This window comes from Laccaria bicolor, genomic scaffold (assembly GCF_000143565.1).
Source record: "Laccaria bicolor S238N-H82 LACBIscaffold_1 genomic scaffold, whole genome shotgun sequence".
Classification (NCBI taxonomy): domain Eukaryota; kingdom Fungi; phylum Basidiomycota; class Agaricomycetes; order Agaricales; family Hydnangiaceae; genus Laccaria; species Laccaria bicolor.
The window spans coordinates 1776216-1799874 of record NW_001889872.1 but is presented as its reverse complement, the minus strand read 5'-3'; the positions used below and the strand labels follow the sequence as shown (position 1 = coordinate 1799874).

Genomic DNA, 23659 nt, shown 5'->3' with positions numbered 1-23659 from the left:
CCTGATCTTGAAAACTTGCACTGCCGCCTCAGCCACACAAACTATCAGACACTTAGAGACATGGTCAAGAATGGAATGATCCCAGGTATGCCCACAAGTCTTTATAATGGAGACGTACCTAAGTGTGAATTTTGTGTCCTGGGTAAACAGACAAAAACACCTGTTCCTAAACATCGCAAGGAGGGGCCTGGGCATAGAGCAACGAGAAAGCTGGAGAAAGTGTGGGTTGATTTAAGCGGACCACATGTAAAGTCAAGAATGGGTAATGAATATGTGATGGATATAGTCGATGACTACATGAGTCGTGTTTGGCCTATCCCACTCAAACGAAAAAGTGATGCCTTCGACTACTTAATCGCATGGGAGCACGCATGTGAACTCAAAACCGGCCTGAAGGTTGGCACATACATAACAGATAATGGTGAACTCAAAAGTAATGCCATGTGCGAATGGCTAGAGTCAAGGGGGACTAATCAATTGTTCACGGCACCTTACACATCCACACACATTGGGCGCGTTGAATGGATGCACTGAATGCTCATGGCAAAGGCACGCACGGACAATGTGCATCTATGCCAAATGTCCTCCAAACATGTGGGATGAATTTTACATGACGGCAGGCCACCTTCAGAACAAAACAACAACTCGCTCACTTGAAGGGACCACTCCTTGGGAACAATGGTACGAACGAAAGCCAGACTACTCGTACATACGAGAAATTGGTTGTAAAGTTTTCGTTCTGATACAGAACAAACACAATCCAAAGATCTACGAAAGATCAATCAAGTGCGTCCTCATCAGCTACGATAACAATTCAAAAATGTACCGGTGCTACCATCGTGAGATGAAAAGAGTTTTCAGCTCTTATCACATCCAGTCCCTAGAAAGTTGTGATGGTCACTCACCTACTTCTCCCAAAATCCCAACGGAAACCACAACCCTTGAATCCATTGTAAAAAGCACAACTTCCACTCCAATATTCTTCAATGAAGATGAGGAGGAGTTACTCCCTCTGATAAATCCACCCAACGCTGATCCCATCACCCAAGCCAACAGCCCAGAAATTCCCCCCAAAGCCGAAGATATCCCTCAGAATATTCCAGCATTACCAGAGGACACCATTCCCCGTCACTCTAACCGCATCACAGAAAAGTTGCAGGTCCAACATGACTTGAAAGAGCAATTCAGGAGTCTACTGATGCAGCAGTCAGACTCAAAGCAACATGAGCAGAGCGAAAGAAAATGTTACAGGATATTCAAGAGGAAGAGATGCGCAATGCACCTCAAGTTGTCGAAGACGCGGCAGTCAAGGAACTCTGCCAAGCTTTTGGACCCCTGAATCTCGGGGGGGGGTAAGGTGGAACAAATCGATCAAATCCTATCTGCTATCTCTGAAATGACAAAAATAGATCCATCAACCCTGGAATTTGAAGATGAGCCTAAAACTTGGAACGACACACAACAATCTGCCGATGCTAAATGCTGGGAAGAAGGATACCGCAACAAGCTAAAATCCTTAAAGGACATGGGCATCTACAAACTAGTCCCCCAATGCGACGTCCCACAGGGTTCAAAAATTCAAAAGGGAAAGCCAGTTTTCTGAATCAAAAGAGATGAAACCAGCAAAGCTGTAAGGTGGAAAGTACGTGTTGTCTTCTTAGGTTTTGAGCAGATATTCGGGAAGGATTACACGAAAACCACCTCACCTACTGCACGCATGGAGTCTTGGCACATATTACTACACATAGCAGCAACTCTTGGCTGGGACGCACAACAAATCGATATCAAAATGGCCTTCCTTTATGGCCTACTACCAGAAGACGAGATCCAGTACATGGAACAACCTAAGGGCTTTGAGGAGCAAGGAAAGGAGGAGTGGGTATGGATGATTCAGCGAGGGCTATACGGCATGAAACAGAGTGGGGGGATCTGGAATCAGATGATGAACAAGCAAATGCTCTCCTGGGGCTTCACTCGTCTATCTTGTGAGTCCTGCATATACTGCAGATCATCTGACAGTGGGACGATTATCTCTGCCATCCATGTGGATGATTTCTTATCAATCGCAAGCAATAAAGATGAAAACGAGTGTTTCAAAAATCAAATGCGCAAAGTTTGGACCATTTCAGATCTAGGCACTGTCCGTTTTGTCGTTGACATCACTGTCACCTGGGACTGACCAAACAACACAGTCATGCTATCACAAACCGCACTTATCGACAAGATTGTCTCCCAATTCAGCCAGAAGAACGCTTCACCCGCTCCAGTCCCAATGGACCCTGGATTAAAGCTTCGACGTGCAGACTATAAAAAGCTCACATGTGAAGAACTCGACGAAATTGCAAAACTACCCTACAGATCCCTTGTCGGCTATCTACTCTACCTATCTATAGGAACCCACCCCGACATCACCTACTCCATTCAGCAACTATCCCAATTCCTCGATTGCTACACTCACGCCCACTGGAATGCGGCATTGCGAGTAGTGAGGTATCTCTCTGGAACACGAAACTTCAAACTTCATCTCAGTGGTGAAAATTCTATTTTGTTAGTAGGATTCACTGACTCTGATTGGGCCAATTGTTTGGACACGAGACATAGTGTTGGGGGACACGCTTATACCCTCAGATCTGGCGTCATTTCCTGGCAAGCTCGGAAACAAAAAACCGTCACAGCTTCTTCATGCGAAGCTGAACACGTAGCTGCTTTCGAAGCTTGCAAAGAGGCAATTTGGCTCTGCATGCTTTTAAATGCAATCAGACACAAACCAGAAAAACCCACCACCATCCTCTGTGATAACAATGCCATCATAAATCTCTCCAAAGACCCTCTACTCCACAATCACATCAAACATATCGACATCAAACATCACTTCCTTCGAGAGCACATCCAATCCCAAGAAATCTCACTTTCCTACATCAACACACACGATAATATTGCCAATATATTCACAAAAGCCCTTGACACGAAAAAGTTTACCTGATTCCGGAACTTCCTGGGCCTCAAATAATTCAAGACTCCATGTGAGGAGGAGTGTTGTGATTATCACGACACCGTGAACACCTTTTGTTACAGTTCCTTTATTTCCCTCTTTCTTTTCTCTCATTCTCTCTCTTTATTATGATGCATCCTTTATTCTAGATAGCATATATATATACTCACCATACACACCTCAGTCCGTTATACCGAGACTGAGGTGAGCCACTTGCATTTACCAACTACGATACATTACTTACTTTACTTAGATCACCCCTTACCGGTGTTATCTAGGTACATATTATTCTAATACAGTCTGTTATACCGAGACTGAGATCACCCCTTACCGGTGTTATCTAGATCTGATTTCTACAGTGTTACCCTCTTGCACTCGCACTCTTCAATATTCTCGTGAGATTGGTGGCAAGCTCAGAAGTGGGGATGGGGTATAAGGTTGAACAAGCTCAAAACTGAATAGAGACTTCAGACTGAGCTTTAGAGTGGGAGGGTTGTGAGTTTGATAGTCTGGGGAGGTTGAAACAGTTCAACCACAGTGGCCAATCCACACCTTCCACAAAATTCCAACTATTCTCACTATGGGCCAAGTACAGTTGCAGACAACTCAAGTCAACAAATTTATAGATTAATTTATTGAGTCCGGTAGGGATTTTTAAAAGTCCGAAAACCATCGGAATAGGCAGGGATTGAGTAGATCTTTCAAATGGTACAAGCCGATTTCCCAAAAGTGAAGATTTGTCAGAAAAAAGGTCCAAAATTTTGGCACAGGCCCAAAGAAATCGATAAAATCTCGAAAAAGTCATTTTTGGATAGATCTTGATGAGTACTGTCAGAATCCACCATAAAAATAAAAATAAAATAGATCCTCCCCTTGGAATAAAATTGCTATTATGCTGCCCAAACCTAGAGGCTGTCCTCCTAAAAACATTACAACCTTGCATGCCTCCAAAATAACCCTTTTTTGATTTCCATTCCATCAGTGACATCATTTTCTCAAAGCTGCCAGACTGTCAGTGAGGGAGATGATGAAGAACTGATCATGAGATCTTAAGAGTCACACAAGAAAAATGAGCCAAGTGAAGCTGAGGATTCAGGAGAAGAGATGGATATGCAGAGAGTGATTGGGATGAGCTTGATGAGCAGGATTTTTCTGAGAGACTGGCGGAGATGGTGCTGTAGGATGCAAAAAAAATTGGCTCAAAATTTTGGCACAGCCAAAAACTCGTGGGAATAACATGAAAACACCATTTTTGAGCTCCTTTTGCCTGTCCAGTTTCAGATCTGTTGTCAGATTTCCATCAAAAAATCTAGTTCCTGAGATACTCAATTTGTTGACTTTAGTTGTCCGCAACTGTAATCTATGGGCCAAGTAATCAGGGTGTTCCCAGAAGACAGCAATACAAAGCCACTATGGCAACGTTGATGCAAGTTCAGGTGGTATCAAAGTAACAACCTCAATACACAAAACATACTTATGAACGGTTACCCTCACAAACAAGATCCCTCCCAGCTGCCCCAAAACACATCAGCCTCAGCTTCCCTTCTATTCAACACTTTTGAGTCCAGGAGAAGCCCTAACCCAGCTGATGTCAACAAGACGCACACACTCTATCATGAGGTGCAGGCTGCCTTGTGCCAACTGCTTACAGCTGTTTAAACCCAGGAAAAGCTCAAGAACCTTCTTCAGACAATTTGGCAAGCAAATAAACGAAACAGTGAACTATTGACTCACTTTCACCTAGAGCAAGCAATACACCATAACTGAACATAACAAACCCCCACTCATAATCCCAAAGGCAGACCAGGAACACGGCAACTGACAACTGCAAACAAGGGACATCCTCAAGGTGTGGGGAACCCAAGGGGTTGCTGGCAGCTGGATTGAACATGAGTAGGCGATGCGACTGTGTCACTAAATGGGACACAATTACACAACCTGTCCCATCCGAGCGCCTGCTTAAATAGTGCCTATGGAACACCATCAGTTGCATTCCCCATATAATATACCTACATACCTGAGTATTGGCACTGTGAGAATGGAGTAACATCATGTTCACAGACCCAACCTCAAGCAGAACCTATCCACACAGCCAAACCCTCCCTCCATTCCTCGATACCCCCCAAACTAAGTGCCAAAACCGTACAGAGATGATCATGGCTATCCATGACTGACCCTCCCTTCCTCCCAATGTGTGCTAGGGATGCGAACAAGTCTGTGATGAGGTATCCTGAGACATGCATCCTGCCCACCGGGTGAGCAAGGACTAACACATGGGTGGAATTGTCATCTGCAAGAGGAGAAGTGAGATGCTAAATAACACAATCGAACACGTCACCGACATCCTTAAATCCTTGAGGGTAAGCTGGAACGAGATGGTAATCGGGTGTAAAGGTGTGGAAGTACAGAATTTTAATAGAAGGGCAAGTGATTTGGTTGTCTGTGAAGACTCAAAGTGTAATATGGAAAATGAGAGAATGAAAAGAACAAGCGAAAGATTTTACGCAAAGAACACAAAGAGGCGTGTCTAAAAGGCAAAAGACACAAAAGAAAGGGAGCACCTAGAACGGAAGTGCCAATGCAAACGTGTGAAGACTTTCTCACAGTGAGGGAGACTTTAATGAAGACAATGAAATTGATGAAAGGTGGTGTGAATGTGTGAGAAGATCTTTCGATGAAAGGAGTTTTGTCGGGGAAAGAGACAACGTAGGGGAGAGATTGGAGAAAATAAGATAAACGGAAAGCTTAGCTATATGCACGTTGGTGTTCCATTGGCGAAGGTTATTGAAAAAGTTCCTAACAATGTGCATCATGCATACAACTTGATATTCTTGTGACTTGTCTTGAGAAGTGAACATAAGTTGCTTAAAAGTTCTTTAGCAGATGGTTGGTCGACTCGAGCTCTGATCTTTTGAAAGAAAGAGGGGGAAAATACAGCTCCATTCGACAGGTGGGAGGACACTTTTTATAATGTACAAAAAATATGAAAATCACAAGGCAACGCACGTACTCTTGTGCTGCCTGACCAAAACTTTGGGGAACATACAAAAATAGAAAGAAGGCTTCGAGTTCTGCATAGAAAAGCATAAGTAAAAATAAAATGACTTCACTCGCGCATTTCCGTTACACAATCTTCAGACTAGGGATGACTCAGGGAACGTACGACGTTGGGAGAGGTCAATTTATGTGCGCGACTGCCGCCCTCAGTGCGGACATCCCGATCATTGATGCTCTACTCTACCGTCTAGTCTTTAGAGTGCGCACTGGTCCCGCAGTCTTTCATTGTAAAAATAAAGCCCTAAAAGAATAATAATAAATACGAAATTAAAAACAAAGGCATACTGGACAAGCCCTATTCCTTCAATCTTGTGGCGTGGAAAGTAAAATGAGGTTGCATTCACGTGATAGAACCTATTAAACTTCGCGTTGAAGGTGTTTAGCATTAAATCAAAAGAAAAAAATAATGTGTGAAGCGTGCCATGAATGGAACCAGGCGCACTTCCACAAAGGTATGGGTGCCTTGCAAAGCGAAGTAAGCCCCAAGGTTGTTGTATGAGGTTGGAAGTGGGCAAGGAGTGGGAACCATCGCTTCGCAAATGGCAAGCAAGGGATAAGCTATGAGAAGTAGTAAATTCAAAGTAAGTTGGATCTCATTTTTGAACACAGAGCAACTGATGAGATCTTTACTGGAATCAATGATCTCCTTCACACGTGGCAGGTAGGATCCTAGCAAGATGTGTCCAAAATGGTTGCGCAATGGATGTGGGGCAACAGAACAAAGAGACGTTGACTTGTTAGTCATATTACATAAGTACAATTATTTCACTCGATTTAAGCGAGTGAATGTTAAATTCAATAAATTATGCCCATCACCAGATTCAGTTTTCCGTGAGAAACTACCTTCTTTTTACCTCTCCTACCCTGCCTTCCATGCCTTGCCTCTTGCCTCCGTCTCTCTCAATCCCCTCTCACTGTGGCCAACTCTCCAGGCAACGCAGGCAACACTATGCCACGTGGAGCTTGGCTCCCATCACATTCCCACCTTCAAGAGGCCGAATGTTTGTGTGCTCAAGCAGGCTTTTATCAACAACGTGTTGGGATGGAAAATGATGCGCTGCGCACATCACAACACATCGGGAAGTGGGGGATTTACAAAGTATGTCCGAAAATTCAATGGCTGCAAGGCCATATGTAGTTTTGTGGGACATATGTAGTTTTGTGGGACATATGTAGTTTTGTGGGACATATGTAGTTTTGTGGGACATATGTAGTTTTGTGGGACATATGTAGTTTTGTAGGATAGAATGTCCTTTTTTGCCACTCATATATGTACTACATGTCATGTAAATATCCTTAGCTACAACATTATGAGAATTACATGTAAGGAGCCTAATAATAAGACAGAAAGATTTATTAGCCAATGTGATATAGCAGAGGCTAGTTCCCTGAACTGAAAAACAGCGAAAGACCCTTAAATCGGGTGCAGGGGTAGGCCAGCTCATGGAAATGCACCTTAAATTGAGCTGGTTGGCATCATGGGGCGTTAAATCCACTAAATTGAACTTGATTTAAGCTAAATCCATCACACATAAGCACTTATGCCAACTTATGTGTGCTTTTCTGACTTATTTTCAGGTCTTTGCAGCAAACCACCTTCCAAAAATCTCCCTGAAGGGTAAAAAAAGTGGTAAACATGTGGCAGCAGATGCATTGAAGATATCCTGCAAGTTTTGTATCTTTCACAGGAATTCAACAGTGCCCAGGCTCTGATCAAGGATGTGGCATAAGGTCCATTTTAGACAAGGACTGCATGTTTGCCCGGGAAAGCTGGGACTGGGGAAAAAAATGCATTTTTACATATAATAAATAAAAAATGGTGTACTAGAAGCGAAATTTCGGGAGGGGACAAAGCAGTGGGGGAGGAGGAAAGGAGGAAGAAGGATGTGACGCGCCAGGTCACGTGGTCATGTGCACCTTCCCCTTTCGGTTGCGATCCAGGAGATCCCGTTAAATCGGCCGACATAAGTACTTGTACTTGATGGGGAGGGATTACTAATACCTTGCAGCCACAGCTCATGTGACTTCCTGAGAAACAGCATAGAACTTATTAGAAGCAAAGATTTTGAGTGAGGGGTTTCTGCGGAAAGGGAGTTTCTCAATAATTTTATCCGCACTTTTGAATTCAGAGATTTTCTGCAACACTGTCTTGATGAGATTTTCATTTCGTTAAATTTGGATATCATGGTTCTCAATAAGTTGATTGCAGATCGCCTTCTTCAGCTTTTTTTAGCACCCGGGGAGTTTCTGGTTTGGTATGTGGCAGCAAGACGAACCTTCTTGAATTAGAACTTACAGAAGACCCGATTCTCCCACCTTTTCATGCACTTATAAGGGCAACCCATACTGGTGGGCGACAAGCCTTCCTCGCCCCCACAATTGACAAGGTAGCCATATATGTTCCCTCAGCTAAACATTGTCTTGACGAATGCTTGCTTAGTTGCTACAGTCGTGGACAAGCAAAGCCCACTAATAAAAATGGAAATTATTGATGGCTACCAAAGTGCCCGGAAAACGTGCAGATACGTTGAGGGAAGCTTCTGGCCAAATTTCAGCCAAGTCTCACGAGCCGTTTTGGAGAAAATGGCCATATACAAAAATAGACCCTAAATTTTTGGCCGGACACCAAAAAGTGCCAAGAAAAAAATGAAAAATAGCGGAATCGCTTCCTTTCACGGAGAACAATCTGCCCATCAAGTTTCGAAACAATTTATCGAGCGGTTCTTCTGGAAAAAATTGCCAAACATTGACCCAAATTGGGCACTTAGTCACTTTTTTGATGTGACATCTATCACGGGACTAAGAAATTCCATCACACTAGGCTTTCGAAATGCAGGGAAATCCCTTTCTGATAGATTCTTTGCCCTTTCTGAGTAGCTTCCAGCTGAAACCCAGCACAGGTACCAACTTTTGATAATTTCTGGCTGGTTTCGACCTGTTTTTCTCCCCAAATGTTGCAGTTTTTTGGTCCAAAATTTTGGCCACGCCAATTCCTCGTGGGAAAAACTTCGGAGGTGCATTTTTCGACGCATTTCGCAAATCTGAGCCAGAATCTGGAAAAATCTCAGCTCTAGATACATTATTTACCAAGATACCAAATTAGTGGGCTTTGCTTGTCCACGACTGTAGTTGACGCACAATTTGGAAACCAAGGAATCACCAAATTGACACTGACCACAAAGTTGTGACAATCATTGTTTGATCAATTGGTGACAGTCACATGCCGCGCCGCTTCATTGGCGCCACTGGAACGTTCACCGTCGGGCAGCGACAAATCGACATACACCTCCCAGCCGCTGCATTCGCTCCCTGGGTGCCCAGACGCCGCCTTGTTCATATTTCTTTGAACTTGACGGTAGGAATCCTGTTAGTGGAGATTGAGGTGATGCAGGGTCACTGGGTCTACGCCGCATCCTTCGGTGTCGTCCAGGTCTCTAATTTCGGCCATATGGCACTGCCACCAGCATTCCAGGGCATTCACCCACCCTTACCCGTCGTCCATGGTGGTCTTGCGTTCAACAGTTTCTTGATGCCTTACGGGTTCCGCCTGACTGTCGCCCGAGTTCCACCTCTTGCTTTCCCTAATTTTCAATTTATTTATATTCCCCATAGCCGCGCAAGCCCAAATGTAGAGATGGTGCTGGACCCTAATCGAATTAGCAGATTCTTTGATACATTACAATATGGGGGCCAAATTCAAAATTGGCGGCAGATTTGCTGGTGATCGCACTGTATGTATGTAGGGTCTTTGAAACCACCTGGCTTGCGACATTGTCCCCTAAGTTTGCTGCTGACGGCTGGTTTCTCGACATAATCGTATTCGTCTCCTCCACCCATCGCTAAAGTCCACTGTGTAGGTATACACGCCACTGGCAAAGAGCATCCCTCCGGCGTCCGCACTCCTCCTCAACCTAGGCCTCCGCATGCCATCATTTCATCATCTTCTATTCAGTTTGTACCCCCAGACGAGGTCGGACGAGGTTAGCGTGATCAATCGAGCGGGCGACGGGATGCTGACAATAGAAGACGGAACAATCTATTCGGAAATATATGAATGTACAAAAATGGTACTTATCAATCGGATTCACAACGGACACGCTGCTGTTATCAGCCACCATTGAAATTTCAAGAACATAATGGAGAGTTAAAAAGCACAAGAATTGACACGGTTGCAGCAAGTGAGAATCAGAAACCCTTCCTCTACAATGTGATTTAGCAGTGCCAACTTGTTACTGCTGCCAAGGCTGAAGCTGCAAGACGTGGTCGGTAGGAGGATGGGGTCGCACCGGAATCGGAAGGAAGCGATCTGCATGCCCACTTTGCACGATGCGGAGCTCAACGCCTTCAGGTATGATATATGTCTCCCAGTTCTTGTCATACACCTTGTCACGGGGGGGAGCAAAAGGCCAGTTGTTTGCAATTCGTTCCATCTCTGCCTGTCGCTCTCTACCCTCGCCCTCTAGGCATTGCTCAATTGAGAGGACACGTTCTGGCCCCCTGAAAGCAGACGGCATCGTGTGAATCTTGATATCCTTGGGTGTGGAGATATAACGTCCTTGACCATCCACAAAATCAAATGCAAAGGATCGTATGCCAGCCAGATCCCCATCCCAAACCCTAATAAACAAGTTGTCGTTCAGACGAGCAGATTTGACGTCCTCGCCAGGCCTGGGTTTACGCTACATAGAGCAAGTCAGCCCACAGGGTTGTGGATGGGATGGGAGATGACAACGTACGCCAAGCGCATTGTTGGAGTTCTCCGCTCCTTCTGGAAATGCCCGCATGAGATCTGCCCTCCCCCGTTCTATCTCAGCTCCTACAGCAAGAGCAGCCACATCCAGAGAGCCACACATCTCGACTGCTGCTTTCTCGACTTCGGCTCTTGTCTTGTTAAACAATCGCATGCACATGTCGACATAAGACTCGATTTGAGCGGTGGACGCTTTGGGGAGGGGTCGTCGAGAGGAAACGATAGGGATGTCTGGTCGAAAGTTCATACTAGAAGCAAACTAGAACTTAGAAGATGGAATTAGGAAGCAAAGTGAAAATTGTTGGTACTTATCACGCATATCACGTAGTCTAGGTTCACGTGTCGTAGGGTGCGCCGAGGTGCTGGTAGGTCATAGTATTCTTCATGATCTCCTCCAAGCGGAGCCCAGAAATAATTACACGGCAACAAATAATACTTGTACACATTGAACAGCATAGGTATGGAACATACAGCCTCCCGCCCGCGCCCATGGTTACTCGTTGTCCCTACTGCCGCAAATTTACATGAAAAAGATGCCGCCCTCAAAAGTTGCAGCATTTTTATAATCTTGTCATTCTTCCGCTGATTCTATTCACCAGAATTAATGAAAATGCACAAGGAAGCTGTTGATGGTTTCAAGCAAGACAATTATCTTATTACCTATTATTCTTCCCCATCGTTTGTCATCTTTTGTTTTCTTCCCTTTCCATTAAAAATGAATCAGTTGGTCGGAAACACCTGGAGGGCTCTATCACATTTATAGACAGTCCGAGAATCTCGGTAGGGTTCACAAGATTTTGGAGGCGTCGATCTTACTAACAGCAAAAAGGCCGCGTGGGACAAGAAATTTATGTGGACCTCTGCGCCAATCAGCCCCGCATCAGCGATGTAAGAGCCCGGAATGCATTGAGCTAAACAATGGTGGAACACTTACCGTATGTACCTGATCTAGATATACATTATTGCCACCGAGAGCGGGGCGTATTTGGTGTGTACTATCTATAATCGTATCCAGAGAATTTTCTGATCCTCCCTTAGATTATGCAGGTCTTGCGGTTTCTCAAGGAATATGGAAATACTTTGCAGAATGACCGGGAGAAATTATTTGAGAGATGGTCACGATTTATTTTCCATGGCCAGCTGAATCCCGATCGGGCGCCCTTGGAAAACGAGCTCCTGCGACTGGTTCGGTGATCAATATTTTCCTCCTTCGCAGCGGGTCCAAGTTGATATCTGCGTTTTAGATCCGTAACACTCATACACCCGTCCTTTCCTCCTCCATCTGGACTCTTACGTCTAACCTGGTGCCTGACACAGCCAGGTCCCTACAGATATCGAAATGTTCCATTGCCCAATAACACTGCCACCTTCGATTGTCTGGTCATCTGGGTCAAAGAAATTGACAAGGCCACACGTTATCGGGTCTCTATTTGGGACAACGCCACGGTCGAATGGATTGAAGGCGATGATGTAAGCTACAGTTGTTTTTTGTTTGAAAATGCCATTTTGACAATACCCTCAGATTGAGAGCCTGAAGAGACTTGTTCATTAGCATATCCTTAAGGTACACACACATGAACAAAATCCCATCCTACCCCCTGAGGCGGGTCAGGCTGAGTAAGAACTGCAGTCCCAAAATCTGTGGTTTTGAATCGAAGTGTTGCCCCTCCTAGTGGTTGCATTGCCTCGCCGTAAATGTTGATCCTTTTATTCTTAAACCTGATATGTCCATTCTATACTCCATTCGCTAAATTTCGTACACCAGAATGGATATGCAGTTCTTGTGTCATAAGCCCTTTATTCAAAAAAATGACCAGACAAGCATTTTTGCCGGTTCTGAGTTGGTTGGTGTACGTGCGGGCGAATCCTTGAATGAGAGCTTTTTTAGATGAGACCTATCATGAATCGATGTATGTATGATATGCGACTGTGCAAAAAAAACGATAATAGATGACGGTGACGGTATAAGTATCCAAGCAGAGAGACCGAGGAAAACGAGAGTGAGCAGGTTGCGCGCAAATCCGAGTTTTGAGCAGATGTCCAAAACATAGAGGGCAGAAGATCAACAAGGCACCGACATAGAGGGGACGAAAAGAAAACAAACGCAAATGAATGAATAATGTTAATCGTGCTAACACTGACAGGAGAGCCGTAGCATCTAGTGTGTCTTCCCCGTCTATTTTGTAACAGAAGCCCATTAACTCAACAAAATTGCGAGTTGAAATCCTAACACGATACCAAGAACCAATATCCGACTGACGTCGGGTCTGGCGCAGCTTCGGTTGAAGTTCCAGAATCGTGGTGTTCATGTTGTCCGTTCGCATAATGTGAGTGTCTGGATCATAGAGCACCCAGCGCTGCGAAGGAAGTCAGTTGCTAGGGCTTGAATGAGCAATGACACGTCTTACAGAAATAAGCATTTGGAGAAACACGCCCTCCCACACGTTTGAATGGAAGTGTTTATAGAGAGCGGATGCGTCCGTCCAACCAAGGTATTCAGCTCCAAATGATGCGAGCTTGTTGATGCGAACCTCGCAAGGTTTCCAATCAAGGCTGAACGGGAACAATTTGCTCGTTTCAGGTCGGACATAGAGATTGATGATGTTCAAGGGTGGAAAATTAGGAGGGATGGTGGCTGCAAGTCCTGGTCGACGCGATGGGAGAAATCCCTGGCTATTTGAAACCAGCTCTTCGCGGATACTTGTTACCCAGGCTACAAAAAATTCAGATAGATTTTTATCGTCCAAGGTGTTGAAGGCAGTGAGAAGCTCGTCCCCAAAGCCGCATTTGGCAAGCCCGCGAGCGGTGAGTTCCCCACAACCTTTTAACCCTGCAGCATGGGCATCCTCAGCAGGAATGAGCCCTCTGCGAAAAGTTCATCACGACAAGTTAACGTCAATGGAAATGGAACTTACTCGCGTGCATTTTGCAGGGCCTCGTCCATGCGAGTCTTGACCGCATCGTAAACATGGGCGGTCGTGGCAGGCCGCTTGATAGCCAAAGTTGGATCTCGAGCATCTTGCACCTTTCGGATACGTAGGGCGCCGAAGAACTCTTTCTTGATCTGTGACTGTAAGGATTGTTATCAATGAGTATATTGAAGATATCGAGGTACTTACGGCGCCGATGCGAGTATTGGGTATGTACTCTCCTCGACGATCTCGCTTGCAACGCCTAGCGCAGAAGTCAATGAAGAGGAGCAGGGCATGCTCGTCGACTATGTCATCGCGCAGTTTTCCCGCTGCGAGTGCTTCTTTCTGAAAAATCTGCAAGGAAGTGACCGTGAATGCATAATACACGAAGATTGGTGCAAAGACTTACGTTCCACGACTTCACGACGCATTTCTGCGTCTTTTTGCCTCCTGCCCTCCTGTTGGCTTCCGTTCGTTGAGCCGCTGACATGCGCACACTTGTCTGAAACTGCTTATGGCTTGCTGAAAGGGACAGTTTGATTATTTTGAAAGTAACGATGAAAGAAAACTCATACCATTGTCGTCCAGGTCCATGTCCTCCAACTGCTCATCCTCATCCTCTTCTTCGAGGCCACCTGTTTCAAGGGCACCAAATACGGCTTCCGCGACCCCCTCACCCACGTCATACTGCTCCGTCAACGCATCGTCGTTCACATCGAAATCAGCTTCGAGAAGTTCTTGATCAATTTGGCCAGTCGATTGGCCTAGAGAGTGAGTTGGGCGTGGCGGGATAATAATGGAAAGCGTTTTCGATGGACCGACCACAGCGTCATCAGGCAAGGGGTTTGTAGTTGCTCGTGCAGGATACCTGTGAGCGACTTGTAAAGAAAAACCAAAAGCGGACTCAAGGAGCGCGGACAAGGGCGTTCCGCAAAAACTCTAGGTTGGCTCGCGTTGCAAAACGAATCTTGAAATGAGAGCATGCAAGGGCTCTCTCTTTCTGATGGTGAAGCTGAAGGCAAGATGAGATATCCAGGCACGTTGATTATAGTAGGCGAGAGACTTACAGATGGGCTTTGTACACCTCCTCCGCAACCAGGCTGCCATCGGGTTTCCGAGCGGGAAAGAAGTCGACGTAGAGAAGCTGGGGGTCGATTGGGACGACGGCAGAAGAAAATGGCGTTTGACGCCGTTGATGCGGCGGGTGTGTTCGTGCCTGGCGTCAGGGCGTGCAGGGCTTCGTACCGTTTTTACAAAGGCTCATCATGTCGCATAGATTAGATGTGCATAAAATAGAGGGAACGCGAATAAATAAGTATAGAAAAAGCGAGAAACGAAGGAAGTGGTGGTGGTACGCAGTAGGGTAAAAGGGAATACCGCACGCGTCTAGGTGTTCTCCACTTACCAGCCATCGCTATCCATTCTTGCCGACGCATTTGAGCGCTTCGCAACACGTCCCTTTGCCTGGTTGTGTTCTTTACTCTTCACAATCTACGGAGGCGAAGGTTACATATCTTCACCCCCTCAAAGGTCTTGACTATTAGTATCATTGGCTATAATTTCTACACAACCTGGTATTTATCACTACGTCTGAAGACGAGCTTTTGTAATTCGTCACTCAAAACCCCGTCGGAAGCGGACAGTACTCTTGGCACGTTTCAGCACTTCAATTTCAGTGATTCATCTGCTGTGCTTGGGGCTCCTCACGACTCAGAAGTATTGACTGGTCACCGCCTCTGCTCTTTGATGTCGCATACTTAAGGTTGTGCCGCCTCAAAACATGGGCTGCCAACATTTTCTAATCAATATACGATTCAGGTTTACTACGAAGGAACTACGACGATGAAAAGGGTAAGAACCCTCTTCAGCAGAACTTGATGGTTCGCGACATACGGAAAGCCAAGCAAGCGAAACCTACAGCGAATAGCTCCGACGCCTCAGATGTTTACAAAATACTAAACTGTCGTTACGGATGCATAGCGCGAGCCAGCCTCAAGTAGATACCATAAAAGCAGCCAGGACACAGGAAAAAGCCAGAACCTGCTTTGATTCTGTGGAGTAAGTAATTTAGTAATTTTTGCTCGGCCTAGACGAATTTCTAGTTGACGATCTTTTCCCCAGTAATCATGCACACATCTTAGACCTTACTGGGCTGCTATTGCGCTTCCGATGTTCCGCCGTTCATGCAAATTTCAACAATGGCTTTCATCGTGTAATATTCTTTTTGTTTGGCTCTCCCGCTAAATTTCTACATTTTACGCTGGCTTTGATACAATCTATGTATATGACGCCATCGAGTGTCACGGTGCCCTCAAGAAGACCCTGTTGTTTTCTTTCCCATTCCAATGCTACCGCCAGATGTTCATCTCGTATCTTTGCGATTTGCGAAGTCTGCCAAAAGACGGCCATTTTCGGAATCGACAGACGAATACGATTGCACAACGCCAAACACTCCCTCCGAGATGCCACGCCACCTCCCCAATAAGCTTCAAGAGCAAACTTGAGGTAGTACGGATGGTACTCGTCGTCTTCAGGAAACATCTCCGCTGCTTGTATATAGCATGAGGCGGATTCCGTGAAATGATGAAGCTTGTCGTCAGCTTCCTCGGCTTGTTGGGCAGTCTGCATGTGATGCCACCCAAGTATCCTGTGTCTGATCAACATACGACTCAAGAAATAATGTAGCAGAACGCACGACAGAGCTTCGCCTTTGGGGTACATCCAAAAAGAAAGAAGAAATCCGTACCCATCGGCTTCTAAAGGAACAGGCGGATGGGCATCGGTTTCCAAGACGAGTTGACGGGCCTGCTCAGCTAGGTCCTCCTTCGTAAAGTCACAGACAGCATCTTTATCAACGGCTAATCTCTGAAAGCAAAGTATTTGCATGAGTGCTCACTTATCTTCTGGCCCACAGGGAATAATCACCTCATGCAGAGCTGTCAAGTACAGCCTTTTGACCCCTCGAACAAAACTCAATTCAAAAACAACCCCACGGTCCGTCTTGGAGATATCCGACCAAATTCGGCGACCCCATTCAAGGATTTCAAAGATGTGTCTGTAAAATTCACTGCCAACTGCGCGGTCCCCAGTCGAACTCTCTATAAATGCTCGCACAATCCAAGCTCTGAATAACGGACATCGGAATGGAATAAAAGGCTGTGGAGGACATTCTCACCGTACAGTGCAGGCCAGTGCTTTGCGAACAGGTGGCCACCCTTCAAGCTCCAATCTTTGAGGAGCTTCTTTCTGAATTGTTTTGGGTCCATCGTGGAGCCAAGCTTTATAAAATCGTGCCTCAAACGCAGCTAATTAGAGGTTATGAGCCCAAACACGTTTATTCAAGGGGCAATATACACACCTGATGATAGTTGTATCTGACGAACCAGTCTTGTGAGTCAATGTGAAAGACTCGGGGTTCACGTAAAATGCCATTGCTGAGATTGACAATGGCCTATAAGAAAGGTAAGCAAGCTTGTGTCTGTGTTCTTTCTAGCCCCCTAGACTCACATCTGTCTTACCGACCAAGTTACTTTGTCCGTTGCCTAGTTGTGTCTCCAAAAATAGTTTCATTGATTCGGCGCCTTTGCTGAACTCCTAACCGGAAAAGGCGAGAATCAAAACCGTATCCCTTGGCTAGAAGTATCTGAACACCAACTCGATAAGCAGATATGATCACAAATCCCTGCAGAGCTCAAGGATGGGACAGGACACCCGCGAGTAGAGTGCAACATACTTACACTAGACCATTTGTCTTCCAGGTTGAGTTGCTTTTCTTTGGAAAGAGCTCACTTCCAAGGTGTGTTATCAGGATCTTCGAATTCCGACAATACCGGTGGGAGTGGTGCCTTTGGTTGTTTCATGGCGTCCTGAGATTTCTTTAGACCTTCTTTAAATTCAGCTCTCATCCACTTCTTGGCCGGACTGGACATTTCATCATTGGGAGGTAAGCAGGCAAGGGCCTTCTCCCATGCTGGAATACACTTCGTCCACGAGGAGAGAGCCTGTGATGATACGCAATGAGCTGTGCCGCCTTTTCTGCTGCAGCAAGTGGCATACCCACATGTGAGGCTTTGCCCAATCTCCCCCAGGCTTTGGCGTACGAGGGGTCCAGGTATGCTGCCTTAAAGTCTCTCAATTGGTCGACTAGATCAGGAGTGTGCTGCAGAACACACCTTTTCCGCATCAAACGCAGCATCGAGATATCTGCAAAGCAGTATATAGTTCAGATATTAATGGTTTAGAGGGCTTAGGATCCACCACACTCTTTCAGGGACAATGAAGCCGCTGCGCGATTAGCGTAAAGAACGGCGTTCCTTGGATCTCGTTTGATCGCGTCTGAGTAAACCATGTAGGCATCCTGGTATTGGCCTTTCTGGTGAAGTTCGTTTCCTCGAGCCTTTAGTCGCTCAGCAGCGTCACGGTCGCGGTGGGATTCCTCCGAGTCGTTGATTGACATCTTAGAGGTCGGTGTTCAACGTTCAAGTCAGACCAAGCTTTGGAAAAACGAATCATTTTAGTCGCGCCTCGTGTTCCATTGACGTAATTAGTACTTGGCTGATGTGAAAGGGAGGAGCGGAAAACAACATCGGTCATCTAACATTATACTGGCGATCGCAAGACCCTGCCAGTGACCTTCACGACACTATCAAGTGTCTTAGTGTCCTCGACAAGAGCCCGTTGCTGTTCTACCTCCCAATCCAGTGCCTCCTTCAAAGATTTATCTCGTCCCTCTGCCATTTGTGAAACCTCCCAAAATACAAGCATTTTTGGGATGGCAAGACGGATACGCTTGCACAATGCCAAAGAGTCCCTAAGGGGTGCGCCGCGTAACCAATACGCTTCCAGAGCAATCTTGAGATAGTAAGGATGATATTCATCATCTTCGGGGTACATCTCTGCTGCTTGGATGTAGTATGAAGCGGATTCGGTGAAATGATGATACTTGTCGCCATCTTCATCAGATCGAAAGGCAGCCTCCATATGATACCACCCCAGGATACTATTTGTAGTGAGCATCATGTTAAATTAATCAGAGGCAGCACGCACGAGAAAGCTTCTCCTTTAGGATACTGCCAAAAAGAAAGATAACCTCCCGAATCCACGGTTTCACCGGGGACAGGCGGATTGGCATCGGTTTCAAAGATAAGTTCACGAGCCAGTTCAGCTAAGTCCTCCTTGGTAAACACACAGTCTGCATCCCGATGACATAACCTCTGAAAAGAACGTGAGTACAATGCATGGCGCTGATTTAGAAGGCAAGGATACTACATACCTGATGCATGGCTCCCAAGCACAATTTCTTAACCGCTCGAACAAAAGATAATTCAAACATAACGCCCCGGTCCGCCTTCGGGACATTTGACCAAGTCTGGCGACCCCATTCAAGCACATCGACGGCATGCCTGTAAAAATCGCTGCCCACGATGTGATTCCCCGAGGATTTTTCCATGAACGCACGGATAATCCAGGCCCTGGGCGAAGACATCAGGATGGCGACAACCACATGCGGCAGAATCCTCACCTCACAGTCAAGGCCAGTGCATGACGAACAGACTGCCAGCCCTCACGCTTCTGCCTCTTGATGGCTTCCTCTTTGACCATTGTAGGACCACTACCGACCCAGGCTTTGACCTGGTCTGCCTCGAATTCAACTGGAGAGTGCGCGCGGACATAAGTTCGTGCAGCTTAAGTCCACACAAAACAGGCGGTATCTACCTTGAAGGTTATACTTGTCAATCCAGTCTTCTGAGTCCATGTGAAAGACTCTGTGGTCACGTAAAATGCCGTTGCTGATACTGGCGATGGCCTACAGGAAAAGATTAGCTGGCTCACATCATTTCAGCCAAAAGGTCCCTTACCTCTGTGCTTCCAAACCACAGGAGTCCGCCTCCCGAAGGTCTGCACTGAATTTGTTTCATGCGATCAACACCGTAGCTGAAATCCTGCCCAATTTGAAAAAATTAATTCGATGCAACTTAGCTAAGGCTAAGAAGACCAACTCGGTAAGCGTTCAAGATCGCAAATGACTGTATGTCAAGGTTAATGACGGATCAATAAAATTGAAAATGACTCTGACATACACTGGACAACTTGTTCAGGGGCAATAGCTGCTGCTCTTTGACAAGGGCCCGCTTCCAAGGTACTTTATCAGCATCGTCAGGACCGGTAGTCAGCTGCATGACTGGTGCCGCTGGCACATTCTCCATCGCGTTTCGAGATTTTTTGAGACCTTCTTCCAGTTGAACTTTTAGCCGTTTGTCAGCGGCAGACATCTTCTCATCGGGAGGTAAACAGGCCAGCGCCTGCTCCCATGCTGGGATACAACGTTTCCACGAGGAGAGCGCCTTTGCAGTAGTAGTAAGCAAAAAGCCTCCACTTTATGTGAAAGAAACGAAACTCACATGCGATGCTGTCCCCAATCTCGCCCAGGCTTTCGCATACGTCGGGTCAATCTGGGTCGCCTGAAGTGTCTTGTCAGCGCGTTATTTAAAGAGCATACTCGCAGGTCAGACAGGCCTTCTGTGCATCGCAAGCAGCATCTAGGTACCTATGATTTGAACAATGTGACTGAATACCGTTGATCTATAAGGGTGAGATGATCCTTACTCTTTCATAGACAAGCAGGTGGCTGCACGGTTAGCGTAAAGAACGGCATTGTTGGGATCTTTCTTGATGGCGTCTGAATAGATTTTGTACGCGTCCTCGTAGCGACCCTTCTGGAAAAACTCATTTCCCAATGCTTTGAGTTGTTCAACGGTGTCACGCTCCTGGTTGGGTTTCTTGTTGACCGGCATATTTGAACTCAGGCGGTTAAAAGTAACCAGGGCGCCCTAAGCCGTGGCTTTCTGTTGGAATACAAGTGCAAGTGAATTAAGGTGGCAAACTTCGCACAAACCTAAATGCCTCATGCCGTGGATGGAAAGTTCGTGTGAGCGCTGAGGTTGGTGATCGTGACAGCCACATGATCCATAGTTTCAATTCGGTTCAAACATCCAACAAGCATCGACGAATATCTGGTATGTACATATAATATTTCGACTAGGTCTAAAAGTGTGTTAGGTCTAAAAGTGTGTGGACTGCAAGTAGCTATAAACTCCGATGTTCTCAAAGTTACAGTAGTTCGATGATCGCAAAGTGAATTCCTGCAATATATGGGGAATACGTTCCACTCAACCAGATCTAACGTTGTAGCTTGACACTGGAATCAGGATTGATTTGGCCTTCCAGGATATTGCGCTGCAGCTTCATCTCCATGTCCAGGGCCTGTTGAAGAAGTTTGTCTCCACCACCTTGTGAAAACGAAGAAACCTCCCAGATGGCTTTCATCTTCGGAATTGCAAGGCGAATTCGTTTGCAAAGCGCTAGAACCTGTTTCACTGGTGTGCCGCGGAAGGTATATGCCTCCAGTGCGATTTTTAGGAAGGTGCAATGGTGCTCATCATCTTCTGGGAAGCATTCGGCGGCGTCCGTGTAGTAAGTTGCCGATTTTGTGTAATGAAGATATTGATCTTCAGCTACAGTCGATTGAAAGGCGGTTTGCATATGGTACCATCCAAGCATGCTGAGGAATAGAAGTCAACAGTTCAAATGTGCTGCGAAAAAGAGCTTCGACAATAGATACTCACGAAAATGCTTCACCTTTAGGATAGATGTAGAAGGAGGATACAAATCCTGGATCCACGGGCTCTGGAGAAATTCGGGAATTTGTATCGGTGTCGACGATGATGTCCCGAGCCAATTCCGCAAGATCCTCCTTGGTATATGAGCAGTTGGGAACTTTTTGGCAGAGATACTAATGACAAGTCTAAAATCAATTATTCGTCACGCTGAGGCATAGCGCACCTGATGCATCGCCGACAAATAGAGCCTCTTAACCCCTCGCACAAAGGTAACTTCAAAGATGGCACCACGATCATCCTTGGGAACATCTTTCCAGACTCGGCGGCCCCATTCAAGAACATCAACTGCACGAGAGAAAAATTCTACACCAGCGGTGTGTCTACCAAACGAGTTTTGAATGAACGCTTGAATAATCCATGCTCTGAAGTTGAAAGTTCAATTGAAGGCCCTGTATCAAATGGAGGTGTGTGGGAATAGCCAACCTGACTGTGGTGGCCAAGGCATCACGAGCTGACTGCCAGCCTTCTTTCTTCACTCTGTCGGGTGCCTCCTTTTTCAGTTCTGCAGGACCAGCAGTAACCCAGGCTTTGAAAACCTGCGCTTCGAGAACCACTGTATGCATGCATTGTCAGCAAGCTGAGCAAAGGAGGAACAATGAGTTACCTTGGCGGTTATACTTCTCCGTCCAGTCAGGACAGTCCATGTGGAAAACTCGACTGTCTCGCAGAATACCGTTGCTGATATCTGTGATGGCCTGCAACAAAACATCGATTTTGGTAAATTGATCGCATATTGCACTTCACATACGCCTGGTTTTCCTTCCCATGTAGACGTGCCATTTGCCCCAACACCAGACTTTATCAACTTCATTGTTTCTACCCCTTTGCTGAACTCCTAAAGACGGAATGTGAATAAAGGGGAGGAAAGCGACATAAGAGCTGGGCTAACCTGGTAAGCATAGAAAATAACAAAGCCCTAAAAAGATGTGAGCAGATGCCAATGTAGCAAAAAATATGACACTTTTACACTTGATGCAACATTATGATCAGCAATTAGCTTAGCTTGCATAGCAGTGGCCCTTTGCCATGGCAGTTGCTTTGCACCTGAAGAGGGTATAACGAACACCTGAGGAGGCTTTTCCTTAGCTGCTTGGGCTTTCCGCAAACCCTCCTGGAATTGAGCCTTCAACCTAGCCTCTTCTGCTGACAGCTTGTCCTGTTCCGTGGGCAGGCAGCTCAAAGCTGTCTCCCATGCGTCAATGCACCTGGTCCAAGAGGAAAGTGCCTTGATGAACATGATGAGTGAATGCTTTTGCCAATGAACAGGCCAATGAACTAAGCGTACATGTGTTGCAGTTCCAATTCTTGCCCAGGCCTTCGCGTATTTGGGGTCAAGCTCGGTAGCCTATGTGCGTGTAAAAATTAAGCATTCACATTTAGCATAAAACACGAGCCTTTTCAGCATCAGTAACAGTGTCCATGTAGCTGTTGAAGAGGCGTTAGATCCCTGTATGTAGTTTGGATGAAAAAAGCTCCATACTTTTTCAGAGCCAGGCTGCTCGCCGCGCGATTGGCGTAGAGGACGGCATTCTTGGGGTCTTTCTGGATAGCCTCCGAATACTTCACATAGGCTCCTAGGTATTCTCCGTTTTGATGAAGCTTATTGCCTAGGACTTTGAGTCGTTCAGCAGCATCGCGGTTAGAGTCTTGAGTCGACATTATCGATGGCACGTCACAGTAATTGACGAAGTCAAACTGCCCAGCTTTATGGGCGCGTTTGGTTACATAAAATCGCGTCGTGGTAGGTCGTGGTCTGGAATGTTAAGAACACCGGAGATCGAATTGCTAGGTTTGGTGATCATTGTCAGAACCTCAATGAATTGTTCCAAGGATTCAATTGGCCTCCCTGTTATCTCGATGTTGGCCGCAAGCCACTAAATTACATATCATACATATTCAATTTCAAGCCAGGCTTCTGTTAGTAGATTCTGGAACAGGGTGGACGGGAACAGTATATCGAGTTTTCACTCATTGCTGCTTTGGCGCGTGGTGGAACTGTGAGATAAGTGATAGCTACGTCGGCAGACGTTAAGGAAGGTATGAGTTGGCGTACAATGTCCCGAAGTTGAGATTGCGCGTCGTTGTATTGTTTTTCCAGGTATTTCGACTAGGAAACCATAAGGACAATGAAGAGGGGAAGCCATTTGAGCATCACCGACCTTCTTATGAAGGTTGGAAATGTCGTCTGATAATTCCTTCTCTTGACCCTTTAGCTCCTCCTCCATCGTTTTACGGGGAACCATCATGAACCTGAGTGGGGGATGAGGAA

General features: G+C 46.0%; 6 protein-coding genes across 6 annotated transcripts; 2 read left to right on the top strand and 4 right to left on the bottom strand.

The window, feature by feature from the left end:
• Window positions 1-6455: 6455 nt before the first annotated feature.
• LACBIDRAFT_320991 (uncharacterized protein) lies at window positions 6456-7779 on the top strand (the record flags this gene model as incomplete). Its single annotated transcript, XM_001874092.1, has 6 exons — window positions 6456-6501; window positions 6711-6785; window positions 6869-7148; window positions 7350-7372; window positions 7628-7667; window positions 7698-7779. 6 exons carry the CDS (start codon window positions 6456-6458, stop codon window positions 7777-7779), a joined length of 546 nt encoding a protein of 181 aa, XP_001874127.1.
• A 1082-nt stretch (window positions 7780-8861) lies between these two features.
• LACBIDRAFT_320990 (uncharacterized protein) lies at window positions 8862-11290 on the bottom strand (the record flags this gene model as incomplete). Its single annotated transcript, XM_001873470.1, has 8 exons — window positions 8862-9102; window positions 9188-9219; window positions 9334-9451; window positions 9541-9696; window positions 10009-10085; window positions 10336-10728; window positions 10786-11047; window positions 11271-11290. The coding sequence occupies 8 exons, from the start codon at window positions 11288-11290 to the stop codon at window positions 8862-8864; spliced, it is 1299 nt and encodes a 432-aa protein (XP_001873505.1).
• A 550-nt stretch (window positions 11291-11840) lies between these two features.
• Window positions 11841-12351, top strand: LACBIDRAFT_301387 (uncharacterized protein; the record flags this gene model as incomplete). Its single annotated transcript, XM_001874091.1, has 3 exons — window positions 11841-11989; window positions 12044-12269; window positions 12322-12351. 3 exons carry the CDS (start codon window positions 11841-11843, stop codon window positions 12349-12351), a joined length of 405 nt encoding a protein of 134 aa, XP_001874126.1.
• A 249-nt stretch (window positions 12352-12600) lies between these two features.
• LACBIDRAFT_320988 (uncharacterized protein) lies at window positions 12601-15123 on the bottom strand (the record flags this gene model as incomplete). The annotated part of the gene is made up of 11 exons (XM_001873469.1): window positions 12601-12694; window positions 12942-12975; window positions 13060-13156; window positions 13208-13664; window positions 13715-13869; window positions 13919-14065; window positions 14121-14233; window positions 14287-14579; window positions 14779-14927; window positions 14957-14970; window positions 15117-15123. 11 exons carry the CDS (start codon window positions 15121-15123, stop codon window positions 12601-12603), a joined length of 1560 nt encoding a protein of 519 aa, XP_001873504.1.
• Window positions 15124-16603: 1480 nt separating this feature from the next.
• On the bottom strand, window positions 16604-16977 carry LACBIDRAFT_301385 (uncharacterized protein; the record flags this gene model as incomplete). The annotated part of the gene is made up of 2 exons (XM_001873468.1): window positions 16604-16833; window positions 16887-16977. 2 exons carry the CDS (start codon window positions 16975-16977, stop codon window positions 16604-16606), a joined length of 321 nt encoding a protein of 106 aa, XP_001873503.1.
• Window positions 16978-20663: 3686 nt separating this feature from the next.
• LACBIDRAFT_291776 (uncharacterized protein) lies at window positions 20664-23049 on the bottom strand (the record flags this gene model as incomplete). Its single annotated transcript, XM_001873467.1, has 9 exons — window positions 20664-21272; window positions 21337-21503; window positions 21554-21752; window positions 21814-21943; window positions 21995-22075; window positions 22139-22274; window positions 22358-22595; window positions 22676-22735; window positions 22871-23049. The coding sequence occupies 9 exons, from the start codon at window positions 23047-23049 to the stop codon at window positions 20891-20893; spliced, it is 1572 nt and encodes a 523-aa protein (XP_001873502.1). The 3' UTR covers window positions 20664-20890.
• Window positions 23050-23659: the final 610 nt, after the last annotated feature.